Source organism: Typopeltis vanoorti, chromosome 20 (assembly GCF_054136105.1).
Source record: "Typopeltis vanoorti isolate ZY-2024b chromosome 20, IOZ_Tvanoo_1.0, whole genome shotgun sequence".
Classification (NCBI taxonomy): Eukaryota; Metazoa; Arthropoda; class Arachnida; order Uropygi; family Thelyphonidae; genus Typopeltis; species Typopeltis vanoorti.
In genome coordinates, this window is record NC_143568.1 from 12956761 (window position 1) to 12979737 (window position 22977).

At 34.2% G+C, this 22977-nt stretch overlaps 1 protein-coding gene across 1 annotated transcript in view; it reads left to right on the forward strand.

Moving 5' to 3' along the window:
• Positions 1-22977, forward strand: part of LOC150095241 (uncharacterized) — a 267888-nt gene that overhangs the window by 244133 nt on the left and 778 nt on the right. The window contains exons 16-17 of the mRNA XM_090410764.1: positions 1856-1881; positions 12026-12186. Coding sequence (XP_090266890.1) covers positions 1856-1881; positions 12026-12186 — 187 coding nt within the window. The remainder of the gene's footprint in view (positions 1-1855; positions 1882-12025; positions 12187-22977) is intronic.

Sequence of the window (22977 nt, forward strand, 5' to 3'; positions counted from 1 at the left end):
TAATGTCATGTAGCTTGTGTCCTGTATGTATGTTTTCCTGATGATGACCTCAATGTAGAGGTTGAAACGTCAAGTGTCATTTGCTTAATTATAAGTAAAGTAATTCCTAAAATATGAGTGTTTTAGTCTCCATAAATTCTACACAATGAATTAAAGAATGCTAATGGTCAGTAATCATCAACAGTGTTGATCCCAATGGGAAAAACAAAGAATCTTTTTGAGTTTGATAAAGTGCTTATTGTAGGTGCCCATCTGGCTGGAGCTACGATTTTGAAAACAGCAGAGCACTGGTTTCTGAAAAGTGAGATATTCCAGGTGTTTAGTCAGTGGAAAAATAACTGTGGTCGTTAGACAGACTGTCGAGAATGAGATTGCCATTGTATGAGAATGCTTGTACAGAACTTCCTGTGTGCAGCATTTAATGAAGGCTGTTCCTGAGCCATATCTCACCAAATTATGCACAGGGAATTAAAGAGGATCAGTATTGGCAATCGTCTGCCAATACATAAAATAAAAGTTTCTAATTCAGTGGCCAGTGTAGAAAGCATTCTTTTGGTTTGATTACGTTACAACTGCTTTGGTATCTTTTAATAGTTTTAACAGTTAACAATAGAAGCAGATAAGAAATTGAATTTTTTTTTTTGTTTGTTTGTTTGTTTCATGTGATTAGAATCATCTGCAGTACATAAATAAATTTCTGTGATTACAATAAACAAGCTAGTTAAAGGATCATCTTATATAAAAGTCTGTATTGTTAACATAGAACATGTGCCACAAGTAAGACTGAAATAAACAGCAGTTTCTTAATAAACAAAATAGTTTACGCACTGTATGTTTCCAAAAACCTTTCATGGGCAGAAGTCACATAAAAGTTGTCTTAAAGTACAGTATTTTCATTTATTTTTTATGTCGCTGAAGATTTACAGAACTATGAATAACAGTAATGTGGTTATTTTTCCTTGTGCATATTTACTCTATGGGCATATTAGCATAGAATGAGGTACCTTCTGATAAACTGAGGATATTGAATTAACTACCAAAAAGCAAATTTAAATTATTAAGAGGTTTCGTTTGTAATGGAATTTGAATAAGAGGTCATCTCTGGAAGTTGAGTAAAAGTGTAGTTAGAGTACTAGATTTTCACTTGGAGAATTGTAAATGAATGGAATCGGTTGCCAGAGTCAGTTGTTAGCAATTTGTCTATTAATGGATTCAAGGAGAGGTATGATAGATTGTGTGGATAGTTTGAGTCCCATGATGAGTCTTCAGACTCCAAGGAAGTACCCATACAGTAATGATAAATAATAATAATAATGTTTAAAGAATGGGAAATAAATTATTTAGAATATTTTATTATCAACTCAAGAATTAGAGTATGATGTGTAATTTAGTTCCACTAAGAAAATAACATGCTTAGAATTTTTAAACAATAGCCTTTTTTTTGCATGCAAATATAGGGTTTTATGGAATAAATTACACTCTAAAATCAGTGATTTAATTTGGAAAGTGAGGTAATTTTAAAATGAAATGATATTTTCCTCGGCATAAATTTTTGTGCATAACTTATTTATTTTATTTTATTTTTTTAGCTAGGTACAAAAATTACTTTTTTAAAAAAAAGATCTTTGCAAAATTAAATATGTGATACTTACTATAAAAATAGCTTGATACCCATTCATATAAAAAGTGCTTCATTTAAAAAATAAAAAAAAAACATGATCTGATTTAATCTAGGTGTAGTTTAGGTAATTGTAAAATATTACATTTAAAAATCAACTTTATATAATGAAAATTAAATTCTATCATATTATATGAACACAGAAATCATCACGGTTTATTTCCATTTGTTTTACAGAAATTGTTCACTGTGCTGGTGGAAAGGTATGTATTTTGATTTCCTTCGTATTCTGTTTTCTGTGTAATTGTATATAAATTCTGTCCCAATAAAAAAATCAGAAATTTAAACTTTTTAAAAAACTAAAATAATTTTTTCAGGTCAAATTATTGTGACATTTCTAAGAGAAAAAAGAAACATTTATGATTTTGGTTTTTATGTTATTAATATAATTTATGGCTGACTTTTATCTTTCTTCTTTAGGATGGATTGAATATAAGCTTGTTTATGTGCTATAGGGTAGAACCAAATGAGTTTGAAAAATTGTAAAAATGATATAGAATAGGCATTAATTCTTGATCACAAGTTTTAAGTATAACTTGGAGGAGAATACATACATCAGCACCAGAAGACAAGGTATCCAAGCTCTTTGGGCATTCAGTGAGCTGTTCTTGGTAAAGCAGATGGATGCTTTGCTTTAATCTCTTCAAGAGTTGGAAGAGAAAAATGATGTCAAGAAGTCATCTGAATGTGAGAGAAGTGGAAATATGGATGGAGAAATGCTGCATTCAAATAGCCTTGGCAAGGGACCAGGCAGGCAAAGTCAAATTTTCTGACATTTCAAAATCTGATTTGGCTTTGCTGATGGTTTGCAATGAAAGCAGTGTGAGTTGGAGTTTTGGTTTCAAGGTATTTATGGCACTTTTTTTTTTCTTTCTTCGACTGTCTTGGCACACTTGTTAGACATCCACAGTATATTGTGATGAAGAACTGGTTAATAAAAAATCAGGAGACAATTTGTGAAATATCATTACTTTTATAATTTTATGCAAACCTGCATTTCTCCCCAGCTTTGACATTAAGGGAACAAATTAATTTAGTGGATCTCTGGAAATTTATATACAGAGTTATAAACTTTAAAAAACACATATTAAATATATAGATAATACCTGCCACCCACAAAATTATTAATAACTTACTGCATTTCAAAATGTAAACTAATATATAATAATTTTAAATTATTATTATAGACCTTTGATTAAAACCTTGTTCAAATTATGTTTAAGATGCAAGTAAGAAATGGTTATAAGCTTTTCAGCTGGAAGCTAACTCATCCCCTTCTGAAACTTAGCATAATTTTGCAAAAAAAAATTATCCTAAATTACACATATAGTTATTTTTATTTAACAAAAGCTTCTCATCTTCAGTATAGATAAATGTACATAATAATTCAGTATGCATACAAATATCAAAAATAAAAGTAACAAACCTTTAAAGCAACCCAGAAGTGAGGATAATAATGCCAAAACACTTTGGAAAGCAGTATTTTGACAAGTAATGGAAGTTTTGTTTCATTAGTGCTAGTAGCAATAATCATTTGGTATTTTTACATGTATGAAACCATTGGTACTGAAATGTGATTTGGAATGCAAACATCCAGAATACTCCAAGTAAACCAATTTTTTTTTTTCATAAATAATAAAAATACTTACCTTCTACCAGAAATGCTATGAAAAGTGCAATTTCTATGAGTTCTTCCAATGAAAACTTGATTTTGGCTTCATGTGAAGTTTCAAAACTAATGGCAGATTGACATACCATTGGTGAAAAGTTAATACTCCTGTGCCAAACATTTTTACATTCCATGCATATGGGGGGGTCCATTATAGCATGTGCAGAGAGATTCTATCTTTAAAAAAGGCTTTTAGATTTGAACTCAATTCTTCAGAAATGTGTTAAGTTTATAATTTATATAAAATCTCATCCAATGAATTCCGGAATCTGTATTGCTTTGTGCAAAGAATTAGGGAATGACAATTCCATGGCTACCAAAAGCACAGATTTTGAAATAAAGGAGAAAGTTTTCTTGCTCTTGGAGAAACATTTCCAAGGATGCTATATTTGAATTTTAAAGAGAATTAATATTTTCATTGTTTAACACGTTCACTGTCACGCTACTTCGGCATAGTTTGTTCCTGTACGCCAAGCAATTTCACTTCTTCAAGGTCAGTACGGCTAATCTCGTTGCCGGCGGTAAGAGACATACGAGTATACTCGTAGTTGGCTTGTGCGGAGCATATACCTTTTATGAGCATACACAGTTTTGCTAATAGCTCCACGAGCCAAGCATTTTTCACTTCTTCAAGGTCAGTACGGGTAATCTCGTTGCCGGCAGTAAGCATCATACGAGTATACTCGTATCTGGCTTGTGTGGCTCATATACCAACTACGAGTATACTCGTAGTTGGCAGCGAACGTGTTAACAAAGGTGCCCTACTTATGTGACATTTTGTTTCTTAAATGAGTTAAATCTAAATTTGCAAGACACTAACATAGATGTTCTAAGGTGCAGAAAAAAGTCAAAATATGAATTTTAAAAAATTTATTTATGGGCAGAGTGAGTCAAAAGAGTGAATTTCACTCCCCCCTCCCCTTAAATGAATTACAAAAGACAGAAATGTGCTAATATGATGCCCCATATATGACTTGTGCATTAAATATCTTCTGGGGTTTGAATAAAGCTTAAATGATTATTTTCCTCCAATTGAAACTATTAAACTGTGGATCAGGACACCAGAGTGTACAGAGAATTTGAAATTTGAAGTGATCGTTATTTAGTCTTGAGAAAGGATAAAATTGAATTTCATATTGAAAAGAATAACATGTAAGAAAGTGAATAAAAGTTGAGCAGCTCTCAGATGTGAACTGTAGATTAAAATACACAATGATTATTGAAGAAAAAATTAAAGAGTTTGAGAACAGCAACCAAACCTTGGAGATTCAGTGGCAAACCTTGAAGAAAACACTGATTGATTCAGCCAGAAAGGCATGTGGTGAGGTTGTCTGCAAGGATAGAAAAATCAGAACTCCATGGTGGACACAGGAAGTTGAAGAGGCAGTGAAGGAAAAGAAGAAAACATATCAAAAGTTCCTAGCAAATAAGTCAGCTTGTGCTCTTAGAGAATACAAAGACAAATGTAAGAATGCTAAACACTGTGTAAAACTAGCTAAACAAAAGTCATGGGAGGACTTTGGCAAGAACATAGAAAATAAATATCAAGAAGGTGGCAAAATATTCTGGAGGTTGTTGAAGAAGCTTAGGAATGGAGGAAAGAGTGCTGTAAAAGGAATTAGAGATGATAAAGGTGACATGAAAACAGGAGAAAAAGATATCCTTGAAGTATGGAGTAATTACTTTGAAAAACTGCTAAATGAAACGAGCAGTGATGAGAGCACAGTGGTAAAAAAACACTGACCAGGCATGCAGTCAGGAATACATATCCATACTTGAAGTAGAAAAAGCCATCGGAGGATTGAAATGTGGAAAGGCAGCAGAAGTAGATGATATTCGACCAGAAATGCTGAAGTATGGTGGTATAAAAGTCTTACAGTGGCTGCACTGCATAGTTCAGAGAGCCTGGACAGAGGGACGAATTCCCGATGATTGGAGTAGAGCTCTCATAGTACCCATATATAAAAAGGGAAATAAAACTGAATGTGAGAATTACAGAGGTATTTCCCTACTGAGTGTTCCTGGCAAGATTTATGCAAATATACTTGAGAAATGGTTGAGAAGAATTGTGGAAGAAAAGCTTGGTGAAGAACAAGCTGGATTCAGGCCAAATAGAGGCTATCAGGATCAGATCTTCACTTTACGACAAATAGTTGAGAAAGCATGGGAATATAAAAAGATCTATTAGTCCGCTAGAGGGCTACATGGTGTGTAGTGTTTGCAGAGAGCTCCCGAAAAGATAAGTATTATTTTGAGAATAAATTGGCAATATTGATTTAATCTTGTCGTGGTATTATTTGTTTTTGGTAGCTTGATGTGTCTGTGTGATTTCCACTTTAATTAAACTAGGAGTTTAAAGATACGATTGATAGTGTAGCACATGGTGCCAATGCGACGCAAAAACAATGCCGACCAAGACTTCATCGTCTTTGTTCAAAAACTTTAATATAAGGAAATTCATCCAGTGACATGTGTGGTATCTATGCATTCCCGAAAGAGGCTGGAATTTGGATAGAATATGATAGTGGTGGGAGACTGTGCCGAAAGTGTAAGGAAAGTGAGGAATTGAAGTTTGGGTCAGGTCGTGCAATAGTTGTTGTAGAAGAAAGCCAGAATGTGATAGAAAATAGGGGTTTGACAGTAAATTGTGATGTTGTACAAGATAGCAATGAGAGCGGTGATGAAAGAGAGAGTGGAAGTAATTATATGGAGAAAAAAAATGGTTTGAATGATGAGAAAATAGCTGTAATGAGCGAGATCATACGGTTATGCAGAGTAATACATAGGGTGAAGTGGCAGTTGGAGAGACTGCAAAACTCTTTCCCAAGTGCCTCAGCAAACGGAAATAAGCAAGTGCATGAAAGGAATAATAAGCGTATGATTGGGAGTGTTTTTGAAATGAAGGAAAGAGAGTTATACAGTGACTCATTAGAATGAAGTGTGATAGATGAGAGTTTAACTAAATCGTACTTACCGGGTGCAAAAATTAAGGATGTATGTGAGAGTATTAGAGTGTAGAAGCAGAGGGTGAAAAAAATGATAGTCGCATGACGAACGAATGATTTGAAAGGAGATAAATTTGATATGAGAGAGGACATGAAGGAATTATTAGAGGTAGTGAAAGAAAAGAGTGACAGAGTTAGGATAGTGAGTCTGTTGCTGTGGTATGACAGAGAAGAGTTTAGAAGGAAGGCCATAATCACAAATGACTTTATGCGCAGGTTATGCAGACGGTGTGGTGTGGAGTGAGATTGATGGGCGAAAGGATTTGTACAAGATGGATGGCTTACATTTGAATGGATTTGGTGTGCGAAGACTGGAAAAAGTGTTGCTGAGTGAAGTGAGAGTGGATGTGCAAAATCAGGGAAACTAGAACTATTAAGGAGGGGAAGAAGTGGATATGCAGACATCAGTGAGGCAGTTGAGTGTAAGAATGTTTATAATGTGCCCGAGCCAGTACAAAGGACAAGAAATCAGAATGGGATAGTTAGTATAACACATCAAGATAGAGGTGGGACAAATGGACCTCTGCATTTCATGTATACTAATGCCAAGAGTATTAGGAACAAGAAGGAAGAATTTTTGACCTTGGAGATTATAGTGTGTTCAGGAGGGACAGAGAGAATAAAATGGGGGAAGGAGTGTTATTGATGATAGCTGATGAACTGCAACAGAAGTTGCAGTTCATCAGCTATCCTGTAATAGAAGTTGTATTGCAGGATAGTGAAAAGAGCTCATTTGAGGCTATTTGATGTGCAATTGAGACTAACGGAACAAAATGTACAGTTGAGTGCTGCTATAGACCAGGTGATGGAATAGATGGTGGAAGATAGTATGCATAGGCAAATTGATGAAATGAGTTGAAGGAGGGTAATTATTATGGGGTATTTCAACTATGGTAACATTGATTGGGAGGAGGAGAGGACACATGTGAGGAAGGAACTGGATTTTATTCAATTATTGAGGGATAACTATCTGAGACAGCATGTAATGGAAAATACAAGGGGTTCGAGAGTGCTTGACGTAGTAATAGTATCTGAGAATTTGACTATAATAAAATGCAATTTGACCATGTTGCCACTTATTGGTGAGAGTGATCATAGGGTCTTGACCTGGGAGATGGCTAAATGTGTGAAATATTCGATTAAGACGGTACACGTGGAATTACCGTGCTGGCAAGTATGACAAGCTTAGGAGATTGCTTGGTTCAGTGCCATGGCATGTAAAACTGCAATGGATGTTGATAGGGCATGGGAAGTGGTCAAGGAGCATTTGCAGGAGGTTATGACTGACTGTATATCTAGAGTCTGAATAGTAAATCAAGTAGGGGTTAAATGTATGAATAATACCATTAAACTTGAGTTGCAAAAAAAGAAACAACTGTGGAAGGAATTTAAGGAGAAAGGTGACCTGCAGGCACATGAACAGTATAAAGCGCAGGCCAGATGGGTAACGAGTGTGGTGAGAAAAGCAAAAACGGACTATGAAAGAAAATTAGCCATGCAAGCTAAAGAGAATCCTTTGCAAGAGTATATCATCCAGGTGGTGACATCGAAGGAATGAAGGAACCATTAGTTTATGTGGGAATTGTGGTGAATGAAGTGGAGGTGAATAGTCTATTACAGAACCTTAATGTGAATACGTCTGTGGCATTGGATGGTATACCAGCACTGGTCTTACGTGAAGTAGCTAAAGAATTGTCAATGCCAAGGATCCAAGACTACGGTTGCAAATTGCCGATCGATCAGCATATCAGGTGTCGTTGTCAAGGTCTTGGAGAAAGTAGTCAAGGGAAAAATACAGGAATGGATTGATGAAAATGAGATATTGTATGGGGGACAGCATTCTTTTGTGAAGGGTAGATCATGCCTCAGTAACTTGCTCAAGTTTTATAACACAGTGACGGCTGAACTGGATAAGGGTAATGGGTTTACAGTGATACTGCTGGACATGGCTAAGGCCTTTGACAGGATGAAGTCTAAAACGTAAACTGCAACATATGGGAATGGATATAGGGTTGGTGAGATGGATAGGAAGGTGGTTGATGGAGAGATACCAGAGAGTAGTTTACTCAGGAGTAGAGTCCAAAAGACGGCCTGTGACTAGTGGTGTGCCGCAGGGTTCTGTTTTTGGACCACTGCTGTTTAATTTGTTCATTAACGATATAGGGAAGGATCTGAGAGGAATGTTCATTTGTTTGCAGATGTCAAAATTTTGCAGGATGATTTGGATAGATTGGAGGTCTGGGCTAAGGAGAATGGATGTCAATTTAATGTGGCAAAATGTAAGGTTATGCATTTTGGGGTGAAAAGATTAGCAGCAGTATATCACATTGGCGGAACTGTAGGGACTTGGGAGAGTTGGTGGATGGGGAGTTGAAGTTTAGAGGGAACATCGCAAAAGTGGCTAAATCAGCTCAACAAATCACTTGGATGCTGAAGAATACTTTGATAGCAGAGATAAGCAAGTTATTGTTCCTCTGTATCGAGCCTTGATAAGACCCCATCTTGATTACTATGCCCAGATCTGGTCACCTAGGTTTCTTCTTGATGGGGAGGAGGTTGAGAGGATCCAAAGGCGAGTGACCAAGATGATAGCAGGTCTATGGAATGAACCTTATGGAAACAGGTTGAAGATTTGTGGGTTGCTGAAATTGGTTGATAGGCAGAAAAGGGGAGATATGATTGAGGCATCCAAATTGCTGAAGGGTTTCTATAGGATTAATTCAGAAGATATATTTGAGGAACAGGACTGGTGGTGGAAGGACTAGGGGATATCCATGGAAGCTAGGCAAGAGTGTGGTTAGTAAGGGTGTTAGAGCTGGGTTTTTTACTTTTAGAGTGGTGAATGAGTGGAATAAGCTGCCTGAGTCTGTTGTGGATGCTATGACAGTGAATGAGTTCAAGGCAAAGTATGATAGATACTGTGTGAATGTCAAATAGTTGTGATGGACATGATGTTTAGGGCCGCCCTCGATGAGTCTAAGGACTTCTTAGAGTCGCCCATAATAATAATAATCTATATTTTAGTTTTGTCGATCTGGAAAAGGCATATGACAAGGTACCAAGAGAGAAGCTATTCGATATGCTACAGTTACATGTCAATGGGGCATTATATCAAGCAATACTTAGTCTTTTTTTGAGTTTTAAGTCAGCAGTTAGAATTGAAGAAGTACAGGAAGGTGGTTTAATGTTAAATCTGGTGTGAGACAAGGATGTACATTATCCTCTCTCTTATTCATTATCTATGTGGATCACATTATGAAGGAAAGGGGTATTAAACATGATATCAAAATTGGTGGTGTTAATCTCAGCTCTTTGCTTTATGCAGATGATGTTATACTTCTAAATAAATCTGCTACAAGTCTGCAAGATTCCCTGACTAAATTGAATAACTGTTGTAATAGATATGGTATGATGTTAAGCAATAAAAAGACAAAGACAATGAAAATAGGAGAATCGTTGAAAATGTTAACTGCATTGTGAACGGAGAACCTGTGGAACCAGTAAAACATTTCAGCTACTTAGGCACGATTTTTAGTGAAGATAGTAAATTAAATATGGAAATAAAGAACAAAATCAACAAAGCTGGTATGGTAGGAAGTCAATTGAATAAATTCATATGGAATAAGAGAGAAATTAGTCGGAACACTAAATTAGCTGTATACAAGACGGTGTTCAAACCAGTTTTAACTTATGGATCTGAGAGCTGGGTCAGAAGTAAAACACTTGACCAAAGACTAGAGCCCACAGATATGAGAGTCTTGAGAAAGATTAGGGGTGTGAACAGATGGCATCAATGGCAATATCATATTAAAAACGAGGATATTAGGAAAGAACTTGACGTTGTCAGCATCCAGGAATGCGTTAGCAGAGCTAATCTCAGGTGGTATGGTCACTTAAATAGAATGGGCGAGGAAAGATTAGCAAAACGAGTGTTCTTTGCCAGGTTGGCAGAAAAATGACCCAGAGGAAGACCAAGATATAGGTGGATTGACACTGTACAAAGTGCCTTAGACGATAGAAATATAAGATCTGATAATGTTGGAGTCTTGACAAGTAACAGACTGATCTGGAGGAAAATTGTAGATAGGAAGTTAGTAATGATGTAAATTTTTCATGTAGTACTATCGTATCCTGACACTTCTTGAGGGTACATGGCAGGAATTTGATGATGATGAAACTGTGGATCGAGAACCTATTTACTGTTAACAGAAAATGAAGAAATATTACAAAGGACTGAATCAGAAATAGATTCATTAATTAATCTTTTCTGTTACACTGCCTTGAAAAACCATTTTGATAAAGTATTTTTGAAAGTTTGCAAAATGAGTCTTTGGACTCCATGGAGGTGTTCGCCTAAGAATAATAATAATCTGAAAAAATAATGATTTTCATTACCACATACAAGTGTGAAAACTGGCATCTTGACTTTGGTTGTCTTGACACACACACACACACACACACACACACACACACCTATAAATGGTACAGGAATAGATTGGATGTCAAACATTGACAAGAATTAAATTGACTTATTAAATTGACTTTTGACACAAAGTTTTTATTGTGCAGTGTGTTACTGATATAATACACTGGTATTATGTCTGTAATATATGTCTCATATTGTTAATTGCCTCAGTTGTAATTCCAAACAACAACAGAGATTGAATAAAGAGTGAATTGAATTTCTTTTCTTTATTTTTAGTCTGTTCCCAAAGATAAAATTGCTTTTATCTTTGGGAACAAACACAGTAAATAAATTGTGCAGCAAACTTTCCATATATTGAAAGACAGTGAAGGAAGTTCCAAGTAACACAGTATACTTTAAGTCAGGTGATACAAAGGTTGCTCCATGAGATTAATCCACTGACTCTACAATTTCTGTTAAGGAATTAAAAACAGGTTGGTAATTACATGATAAAAAAGGCAAAATGCCAATGATGTTTTGATCCATGAAAAATTCTAAGCTGGTCTAAGTATTTCATCCACATCAGCCATTTAGGAGGTTAAAGCATTTGTCTTTAATACGAATATTTCATATTTAATATAAAAGATTTAATTTATTTTAAATTATTATTATTATTACTTGGCACCTCCAGGGAGTCCAAGACCTCATCGAGGGAGGGCAACCACTCTACAGCTCTGTCTCCACCAACTGCAACAAACCGCAACTACCATCATCTTCTACACCAATGCCATCTACTGTCCATCATCACCACCACTAGTATTTTTCACAGATAATCACAAACATCCATGCCCATGACAAGATTCAAACAGCCTTTTGGCTGGAGAACGGATATGCTAACCACTCAGCCAACCAGGCTGCAGGAACACAAGCTGTATAAATTCATTAAACCTTCATAATAACATAATAAACCCATAGGATTAAAATAATGGTTTGTTATAATGAAAGTTTGTCTACTGATTTTCCTTTAGGATAGCACTAATGATGAAGATTGACCATGACTTTTCAGTGGTTTGTTCTAGCAATAAGTTCATATTGCTAGAACAACTGCAATGTTTACTGCAGTAAACAATGTTTATGCAATGAGAGTTGACCATAATAAATGAAACCAGAAATTATCTAGAGAAATGCTATAGATGTAATAAAGTAAACAAGAATTATTACTTGGATTTTGTTCCACAAATTATTTAAATCTCTATTTTTATATTCAGTATTTAGTGAAGATGCCATGTAGATATTCTGAAAGGACAGTCATAATTTCATGCATAGATGATGTGAAGCTCTGCAAGTATGCTGCTAAATGTGGTATTCCTATTGTAACTGCAGAATTTCTGCTAACAGGATTGCTTCAATATAAAATAGATCTCACTTCATATCCTTTTTCATAATTTAAAATTAATACATATCAGCAGTGCTAGTGCTCAACTGTCTACATCTTATTAAAGTTACTTTCAAATTAAATATTTTGCTTGGGGGGCGGGTATAAAGGATTTTCCAAAATAATACCAGGATAAAAGACACACCAAAAATTGAATTCTTTTGCTGTTAGGTATGCATTATTTATGCGAATATTTATTTCACTTAGAATTTAAGATCACTTTACTAGTTGCAAAATAAAATTTTAAAAAAAAATGCTTTTAAAATGTTAATTTAAATGTTGTATCTTAAATAATGAAAATTTAGTCTAAAAGTATTGTTGATGTGCACTTAATAATGTAATATTTCTGACATTTCTATTAATTTATATTTATGCAGATTTAAAAACAGATTTTCCATTTAGTAAATCCAAAGAAATTTCCAAAAATCTCTTTTTAAAGCTTTGAATATTACAAGTCATTTCTGTGCTAGGGGTGCTTAAGGATCAAAGCTGTATAACTGAGAGGAGAACCGACCAGGACTTCTGACCTAATGTCCAATACTCACCTTCCCATGGTGCACCCTGTTAGGTATCCACCTGGATACTGAATGAACAAAGATGAGCTGGCAATTTGGGATTTAGCCGACCAAATTATATTCTTATTGGCTTAAACCAAAATAAAAAATGATGGTACAACATGACAGAATTTCATACCTGCTGTGGTTCGCCTCTTTAAACAATGTCCTCATTGTTTTCTCCAGGGAATCAGGGCAAACAGCTAAAATTCAACTACTGGAACAAATCCTGAAACACACCCCAACTCAACATCACCAGAGTTAAAGATCGGTTACTATCAACATAAGAAGCATGAATGGCAAAGAAATGGAGCTAGCAGAGGAATTAGATAAGTACCAGATTGACATAATAGGTGTGACTGAAACAAAAAAGACAAAAACTGGTGAGATCTTTCTGAGCAACAAGTATAAAATGTTATATTCAGACAACAACAATCAAGGAAAAGAAGGAGTAGCCATAAAATACGAGGGTAATCTTCTGAATAGCAGGCAGTCTCAAGTAGAGTGATGTGGGCAAATATGAGAATGGGGAACTGGACGGTGAGACTTATTTGTAATTATAGTCCCACAGAAAGTTCTACTAAGGTAGAAGTGGAAGAATTTTTTGAGTTAGAGAAAGCAACTGACACAATGAAATAGGAAAAGTTGGTCCTTGTTGGGAATCTAAATAGCAGAGTAGGAAATGATTGTCAGGCATACAAAAATATTTTGGGAAAATTTGGAGAAATGAGCAAAGCTAATAATAATGGCAAATACTTGTTGGATTTCTACTTAGGACATGGACTGGTTATTACTAACACAATGTCTCAACATAAAAATGTGCATAAATTCACATGGAGAGAAGAGGCAAGGAATAAGAAAAGTCTTATTGACTATATTATTGTTGATGTGATGTTTTCTCCCTGGTGCAGGACACCACAGTGTACAGAGGATTTGAAATTGGAATTGATCACCATTTAATCTTGAGCATGATAAATTTGAATTTATATTGAAAAGAAGAGCATGCAAGAAAGTTTTAAAGCGAATAAAAGTTGAGCAGCTCTCAGGTGTGAACTGTAGACTGAAGTACACAAATATTATTGAAGAAAAAATTAAAGAGTTTGAGAACAGGAACCAAACTTTGGAGATTCAGTGGCAAGCCTTGAAGAAAACACTGATTGGTTCAGGTAGAGAGGCATGTGGTGAGGTTGTCTGCAAAGAAAAAAAATTCAGAACTCCATGGTGAACACAGGAAGTTAAAGAGGCAGTGAAGGAAAAGAAGAAAGCATATCAAAAGTTCCTGGCAAATAAGTCAGCTTGTGCTCTTAGAGAATACAGAGACAAATGTAAGAAAGCTAAACTCTCTATAAAACTACTATCAACTAAACAAAAGTTTATTTGATAGTAAAAACAAAAAAATATCAAAAAGGTGGTAAGATATTCTGGAAGTTGTTGAAGAAGCTCAGAAATGGAGGAAAAAGTGCTGTAAAAGGAATTAGAGATGATAAAGGTGACATGAAAACATGAGAAAAAGATATACTTGAAGTATGGAGTAATTACTTCGAAAAATTGCTAAATGAAACAAGCAGTGATGACAGCACAGTGGTAAAAAACACTGACCAGACATGCAATCAGGAATACGTATCCATACTTGAAGTAGAAAAAGCCATCAAAAGCCTGAAATGTGGAAAGGCAGCAGGAGTAGATGATATTAAACCAGAAATACTCAAGTATGGAGGTATAAAAGTCTTACAGTGGCTGCTCTGCATAGTTCAAAAGGCCTGGACAGAGGGATGAATTCCAAATGATTGGAGTAGAGCTTTCATAGTACCCATATATAGATATGGGTACTATGTACTAAAGGGAAATAAAACTGAATGTGAAAATACAGAGGTATTTTTCTACTGGATGTTCCTGGTAAGATTTATACAAGTATACTTGAGAAATAGTTGAGAAGAATTCTGGAAGAACAAGCTGGATTCAGGACAAATAGAGGCTGTCAGGATCAGATCTTTACTTTATGACAAACAGTTGAGAAATCATGGGAAAATAACAGAGATCTCTATTTAAGTTTTGTAATTCTGGAAAAGGCATATGACAAGGTACCAAGAGAGAAGCTATTCGATATGCTATAGTTACATGGTGTCGATGGGGCATTATATCAAGCAATACTTAGTCTTTATTTGAGTTGTAAGTCAGCAGTTAGAATTGAAGAAGTACAGGAAGGTGGTTTAATGTTAAATCTGGTGTGAGACAAGGATGTACATTATCCCCTCACTTATTCTATATCTATGTGGATCACATTATGAAGGAAAGTGGTATTAAACATGATATCAAAATTGGTGGTGTTAATCTCAGCTCTTTGCTTTATGCAGATGATGTTCTACTTCTAAATAAATCCGCTACAAGTCAGCAAGATTCCATGACTAAATTGAATAACTGTTGTAATAGATATGGTATGAAGGTCAGCATTAAAAAGACAAAAACAATGAAAATAGGAGAATCGTTGAAAATGTCAACTGCATTGTGAACAGAGAACCTGTGGAACAAGAAAAACATTTCAGCTACTTAGGCACGATTTTTAATGAAGATGGTAAATTCAATATAGAAATAGACAACAGAATCAGCAATGCTGGTATGGTGGGAAGTCAATTGAATAAATTCATATGGAATAAGAGAGAAATTAGTCAGAACACTAAATTAGCTGTATACAAGACAGTGTTCAAACCAGTTTTAACTTATGGATCTGAGAGCTAGATCAGAAGTAAAACACTTGACCAACGACTAGAAACCGCAGATATTAGAGTCCTGAGAAAGATTAGGGGCATGAACAGATGGCATCAATGGCAATATCATATTAAAAACGAGGATATTTGGAAATAACTTGACATTGTCAGCATCCAGGAATGTGTTAGCAGAGCTAACACATTCCTGGTCATTCTCATTCTCAGGTCACTTAAACAGAATGGGAGAGAAAAGAATAGCAAAACAAGTGTTCTCTGCAAGGTTGGTAGGAAAAAGACATTGAGGAAGACCAAGATATAGGTGGATTGATATGGCAAAAAGTGCCTTAGAACAGGGGTCGGCAACCTTTTTCGACTTGCAGGTCACATTCAACTTTTATTTTTAATAATCTGGCCACAAGATTTTAATTAAGAGAAAATAGTGAGTGAAAAAAATATTTAAGTTATCAGTTTTTATTATATCAGTCTTAAAAAAACACAGAAATATTTAAAGTACAAGATATGAAATAAGCAAGAAAATGAAACTCAATGAAAAATTATTATCACATAAAAACAAAGTAATATAGTTAATGCATCATACTAATATCTAATAACTAATATCTTGAAATAACATCTTCTTTTCTTTTGCATATTTGTTCAATTACAGCTAATAAACAATGTTTAATAAATTCTGAATCTGTATAAGGCCTTCCTTCATTCACAACCAGATCTGCTACGACATAACTAGCACAAACAACCGATTCATTATGAATACTTTCTTCTTAAATATGTTTTGCTGAGCAGGTCAAAGAAGCTTGTAATTTATTAATTTGATTTTTTCGTAGTTCACTTCAGCCAATTCAAGTTCAAATCCTTGAATTGGCTTTCATGTTCATTCTCATAATAACATCTGATATTATATTCTTTCATAATAGCAACACTTTTATGACAAATACGAACAAAGTGGCTTATTCCCATTTTCAATAAAGAAGTAATTGCTGTTCCATTCATCATTAAACCTTCTTACTTCATCTGCAATTTTATGTTTTCTTGAACCCATTTTTGAAATTATTTTTAACATATATAGATCCTCTGAAAATAATAATTGATGTTATTAAATTATATTAAAAGTCGGATGAAGTCACCTTTGTTATCCCCACTCATGATGACTCACATGGTTGACTCGTGCCAAGTTGCATGACCATATTACGAAGTATAGATATAAAATTATTTTTAATTTATTATTCATATTATAAAATGTATTATTTAAATAATTCAACATACCGGCCACAACCTTATGAATGTAGCTTTTTCCACACACCCTCCCTCATATTTTAATTCTCAATCTGCCATCACCTTCAGGTTTATAGCTTTGATCACTTGTAGCAAATTATTGTTAATATAGTTTGTTCAAATCAGTTTGCAAGGATTTTGCATTTGATATGTCCTGATGATGTCTAATATTTCTGTGATTTAGCAAATGTTCATTTGACTTCTGGTATGGAGATCACATTTGCTAATGAGAATTAGATTTTATTAAACTAAAAAATACCTGATGAGTTCTATAAGTCATCAGATTTACATCATTGGGATACAAGACTTCTATAAAAGAACTAGAAAGACCAATTACGCATGACAGTTTGCTTAAACTTGGATAAAGGATTAAACCAACCAAGAATATAATTTCTTGGCATCTGTAATTTATAGTATAACCAAGTGGAAAAACTTCCAATTTCTGTTTTTTGCCAAAGTTCTTTGTGACCTGTTTGTTGTGTGAAAAGCAAATCCCAATCTATGCTTTCTTTTCTTTTTCCACATTCTGACATGCGGGTCTCACCAGATCATCCCATCTTGCCTATATAACAAATACCACAAGCTCACGAATTTTATAAACTTCAGGTTTTTTTATGGACAGGTTTGGCAGATGTTAGAATCTGGAAATCTTAGACACAGGGATAGAAACCATTTTAACATTATAATTACAAAGTATTATTGCAACTTTGTCCATAACATTCTTGACGTAGAGTGAAGTGACTGCATTTTTGAATTGTAATTTTGAAATGTTTATCAGAAGAAAGTGTTGAAGGCGTATCTAAAATTCTATTAATTATCTTGAGTTATTGCCCATTGAGAGAGAGGGGAAGAGTATTATTGCAGGTAGTACTGGTTCTTCATTCTTTTTTCTGTTGTGCTGGAGATGTAGGCTCTGTTCATGTTTTTATCATACCTATGTGTTGTAATGGATAGTAGTGTGAAGTAGAATGTAAGAATCTTCCAGTTGTGGTTAGTTTTCAAAGTGTCTGAAAATATTCAGACACTTTGAAAAGGATGATTTTTTGTTTGGGAGCAAGCATGTTCAGATAATCTTTTAACATGCTCTAATTCTTCTGTTGTTCTCAACCAATAATGAAAACATGAAAACATAATGTAGCCAAGTTTTTGTGTGTTTTTTTATATTTTTTTCAATTGCATTCTTTTCAAAATTTTCCATAAATAGATTTGCTAGGGCTGACAGTGTGTCTGGGGGAGGAGGGATCCATGGAGGGTCCTTGTTTTTGTTCTCAATATCCTGAAATGTAAACAACATATTTTCCATACAGTGCCTGAATAGCTTAACCATTTCAGGAGGAAAAAGTTTATGAAGAAGAAAATTTGGTGTGTCATTCCTAAGGACATTAGTAAACAGAGACTGACCATGTTTAAATTCACTTGGATGTCTGAAGTTTCAGTTTTGAAATCTTTAATTTTTTTGATAAAATGTAAACTGTTTTTCACATGTGATGCCATTTTCCCTATGCATAGAAAGTTGGAGAATCTCTCCCTTCCACAATAGGACACACAATGGAAATTCTGGTTTATGGATTTTTGGAGTTCCATAGATTCTTGTGGCTAAAGGAAGTTTTGATGTCACAGATTTTATAATTCTTCCAGCCAGTTGAGTAAGTTTTTAATTAAGTTATTGGTTTTATTATTTGTATGGGATCCCATTCTAAGGCTGTGTAGGTATTGGTGTCTTCTAATTGGTTGTTCATTTTTGTTATGTGAAAAGAGAGAATCGCAGATTCCAGATTAGATTTTCCAGAATTGAAAATGATACTTTCTCTATGCACTTTCCCCTCACTACACTTGTCATTCTCCTGAGCCACTTCATCATCTCTCTCCAAATATTGGGTCCACAGCATTTTCTTTTTACTGTATGTGCACAGATGCGAGACCCTTTGACACTTCTGTGCATATCAGAAGAAGGAGAATCCATTCCAACAATAGGGTAATCAGTCTGTATTGTGGGATGAGTTGTTTATTATTACACGTCGGAAAATTAATTTCTCTTTTATGAATATTGTAGTTTATAAAGTGGTAACCATTTTGCTTGTATAACAGTTGGAAAATTTTATGTATAAAGCATGTGATTTTGCGTGTTGGTGACCAATTCGTACATCGCCTTATTTCTTTCTCCCCTTCAACATGAATTGACTCTTCTTGATACCGAGCCAACTGAGGTTCTCATATCTGTGGTCGGACAGTATGCACCTGTCTGACCTCTTGCTTCAAATATCACCCATGTGATTTATTCTCATAACTATAGTGTGGGGGGGGGGGGGTATTCAGATATAGCTTCCTTCAGATATCCTTTGACCTCTTCCCATGCTCTGCTGGTTCATCTACCATGTAGTTTTTCATGCCATAGTACTGTTTAGCATGAATTAGACCACATTCTTAATCTCTCATAATCACCTCACTAAGTTTCACATAAACCCTTTTTTCTTCAAAGTGTTGACATGATTTGACACCCTTGAAGTTAAAACTACATTATCACTCTCTCCATTTGAAGGCAAAATGGTAGCTACCTCATTTATATGCAGATTCTTAGATACTATTACTAGATCCAGTGTTCTTGCACCGTTTTTCCCTCCACATGCTGCTTGCTTAAGAGAAGTAGTTATCTCTCAGTAACTGTATAAATTTTCTTTCCCCTCATCTTGTATGCATTGTCCTCCATCCACTTTATATCCCCATAGTCAAAATCCATCTGTGTAATTCATAGCCCTCTTCAGATGACCCATTGTGTTTATGCTTATGTTTATAAATAGTTAAGATTTGCATTTGAATTAATTGGCTCTTACAGGCAGAAAATCTGAATCACATATAATAATATGCACTTTTTATCACAATTGCGTTCATTCAGAATTGTTGCCATTTTCTTTTTCTTTTTTTTTTTTTGTCATTTTAAATAATTTCAGTTATTATTAATAATAATAATAATAAATATGAAGTGAAGCTTTTCATTTTCTCATCATTATTGATTTAACAATTAGAATATAACTAAATCCTCAGTTAAATAGTTCACTTGGATTATCAGGCTTTAGCATCCTCATTTTTACTGGAAAATTGCTAGTTGCATTATCTCATTTCTGTTTTCTATTAAGAGGCCAGTAAAATGCAATTCCACCCACAGAGATGTTTCTAAAACATATTTATAAAATGTTCAGTGTTTATTTTTAATAATATTCAAGAAAAGCTGGTGCCAGCACCTTCACTTAAAGTACATTAAAAATAAAATAATAAATAAATACCTCTTTGGACTCCTTGTATATCTAATCTTCCCACTTATGCATTATAAAATCCCAGCCTTTCATGTATGGAATTTGACGTTTAAAATAGAAATGAAATAAAATTGATTAAACTCCCTCCCTTCATAAATATGTCTTTTTATACACACACACAGTTTCCATATTTAGTTTCCATACCACCGTTGTATAGCGAATCATTGTCATTTGTGTTTTTTTTCACTTGTACATGCAAGCTTGTTTATTTTCATTTATTTACATAAATGATGTAAATAAAGCATTTATATATGTAAGATATGCAGACAAAAAATTTAGAATAATTTTCACAAACAAAAGTTATCCTGAATTGCTTGGCTTAGAAACATGCCAGCCACTCTGGTCATCAATCTTTACCATTAAAAATTTTTCCATTTTGGAAATAAGATTGTCACATTTATGAATAACTAGTATTAACTAATGTGGCACTTTCAATTCATTAAGAACTTTATCTTTGTTTTAAACACCTGTAAAAACATTAGCGCAAGGTAAGTTTAGCCAGAGACCTATCTCAGTGTTTGTTACACCATTGTCACGAAATTTAATAATTTTAACCTGAGTATGCAGTGTAACAGGTTTATAAATCTTCTTTTCACTGGAAGTCACACCACTTACGTTGCAGTTCATTTGTCATTATTAACAATATAAAATAAAATAGTAATAAACAATTTATAATTCTGAGTGAAGAGGTGTGATGTCATAAACAAGCAATTCATGAAAACTGCTTATCAGTTGATTCACAAGAGTGCATTGTCATTAAAACTGTCATATGAGCAAACACAGTGCCATATGAATGGACATTAATCATATTGAAAAGCAGTATGTGAGTAGATCATTGTAAAGTGAAGCATTGTAAGCCTGGGTATTTCTGTATATGTGTGTGTAGGTACACACACATATACTCTTATATATATATATATATATATAGTTTTATGAAAAAATTGAATGACTAGAATCGAGATTTAAGTAAAAAGGTTTTAATATAAAAACACTACTAGTTTTGGCCTGTAACAGCCTTCTTCAGGTGACATTATAAAAGAAAGAAAAAACACTAAACATTAAAGGTTAAAAGACTATGAACAACATAAACAGTCTCTATACATAATTAGCATGAAAACGTTGTAGTTGTATTTGAAGCTATTCTTTCGTTTGTTGCATTGTTGGGAGAGTGCGTGCTTGCAGCCTCACGTGAACGCCAGTACACAATTACAGCTGAATGACTATCTGGGAGGTTGTAGCTCAAGTTGATATTTAGATGAATAGGATTGAAGATGATTTCTCTAGATTTGATGATTTTTCTCTCTAGTTCGTCACTGCAATGGAATATGTTAGTAGATTTTTCCCAGCAGACTTTGTGACTTTGGTTATCATCATTAGGATTAGCCGAGAAAAGGATATGACTTGACGATGCACTGGCTCTCTGTCTCTTGTAAGTAATGTCCCTCATGTGTTCTTCCAAATGCAATTGGACAGATTTGTCTGTCTGCCCAAAATAAGGAATATCACAATCACACAATATTTTATATACACCAGGGTATTTGAGTTGATGATGACAAGGTTTTAGGTGGCTAATTAAGAAACGGATCTTTGGAAGTGGAGTGAACAATGTTCTGATATTGTATTTTCTTAGAACTTTTGCTAATTTATGTGAAACAGTACTTATGTAAGGAATAGATATATTGCCTTTGAATCTATTTGTTTCTTCTGAGTGATGTCTAGGAGGATTAAGAAGGAATTTTTCAATGATTTTCTTGGAATATCCATTAACTTCGAAAGAAGTTTTCAGATTTAAAACTATGTATGTTAACCGAGTTAATGATCATTCTGTCATATATATATATAAATTGATTTGTCTAACTGAACATCCTTTTGTGAGTCTTCTTATTCCATGGAAGTCTGGTAATAATAATAAATCAGATGTGCAAAATAAACAATAGCATATTGTAACATTTTTGTGTGTTTGATGTATAAACTTCATTGGAAAATTTATCATCTGAATGTTTCATAAACACCCTTTATTTTCACAAGTTTCAAATACATCATTGTTCAACTTTTGATCATAATTACTGATGATATTCAATCCATTCTCCTGAGTAGAAATTTCAAAAAATGCTGACAGATGGTTACAAGTATTTTAGCCTCTTTTTCCACCAAAGTGGCAGTCCCTCTGGCAAAGATGGAGTGCATATATATATATATATATATATATATATGTGTAATAAATTTTTTATATATATATGTGTAATAAATTTTTTAACTTGCTGGGATATTGTATATTAGGATAACCAAGTAATTTTATAAACTTGGTTATTTTAACTCCTAATTCCAAGTATGCAAACAATTAAGTTTGTGCCTGAAACAAAGTTCAAGTCTAAAGATGTTATAACACCAGGGCAACTCATTGTAAAGGTGGGTAAAGCTCTGATCACTATTCTTAGTATTTTCCCATAATGTAAAGCACATCTCATTAGAAGATGTATACTGCAATGCATTATGGGTGGGGTCACTACCCAGACCGGTTTCAACCTTTTTTGAGGTCTCCTTAGTGAGTAGCTAGACCCTAAATATCAAGGTTTTAGTAATACAGAGCCTTATCACCTTTACCTATAGAAGTTGCAACAAGGTGTTTTTATTTTTAATAAAAATCTCTGGAGGAGATATAGATGTAATAAATTTTTTAACTTGGGGATATTGTATATTAGGATAGCCAAGTAATTTTATAAACTTGGTTATTTTAACTCCTAATCCCAAGTATGCAAACAATTAAGTTTGCGCCTGAAACAAAGTTCAAGTCTAAAGTTGTTACAACACCAGGGCAACTCGTAAAGGTGGGTAAAGCTCCGATCACTATTCTCAGTATTTTCCCATAATGTAAAGCACATCTCACTAGAAGATGTATACACTATCCCCAAGTTAAAAAATTTA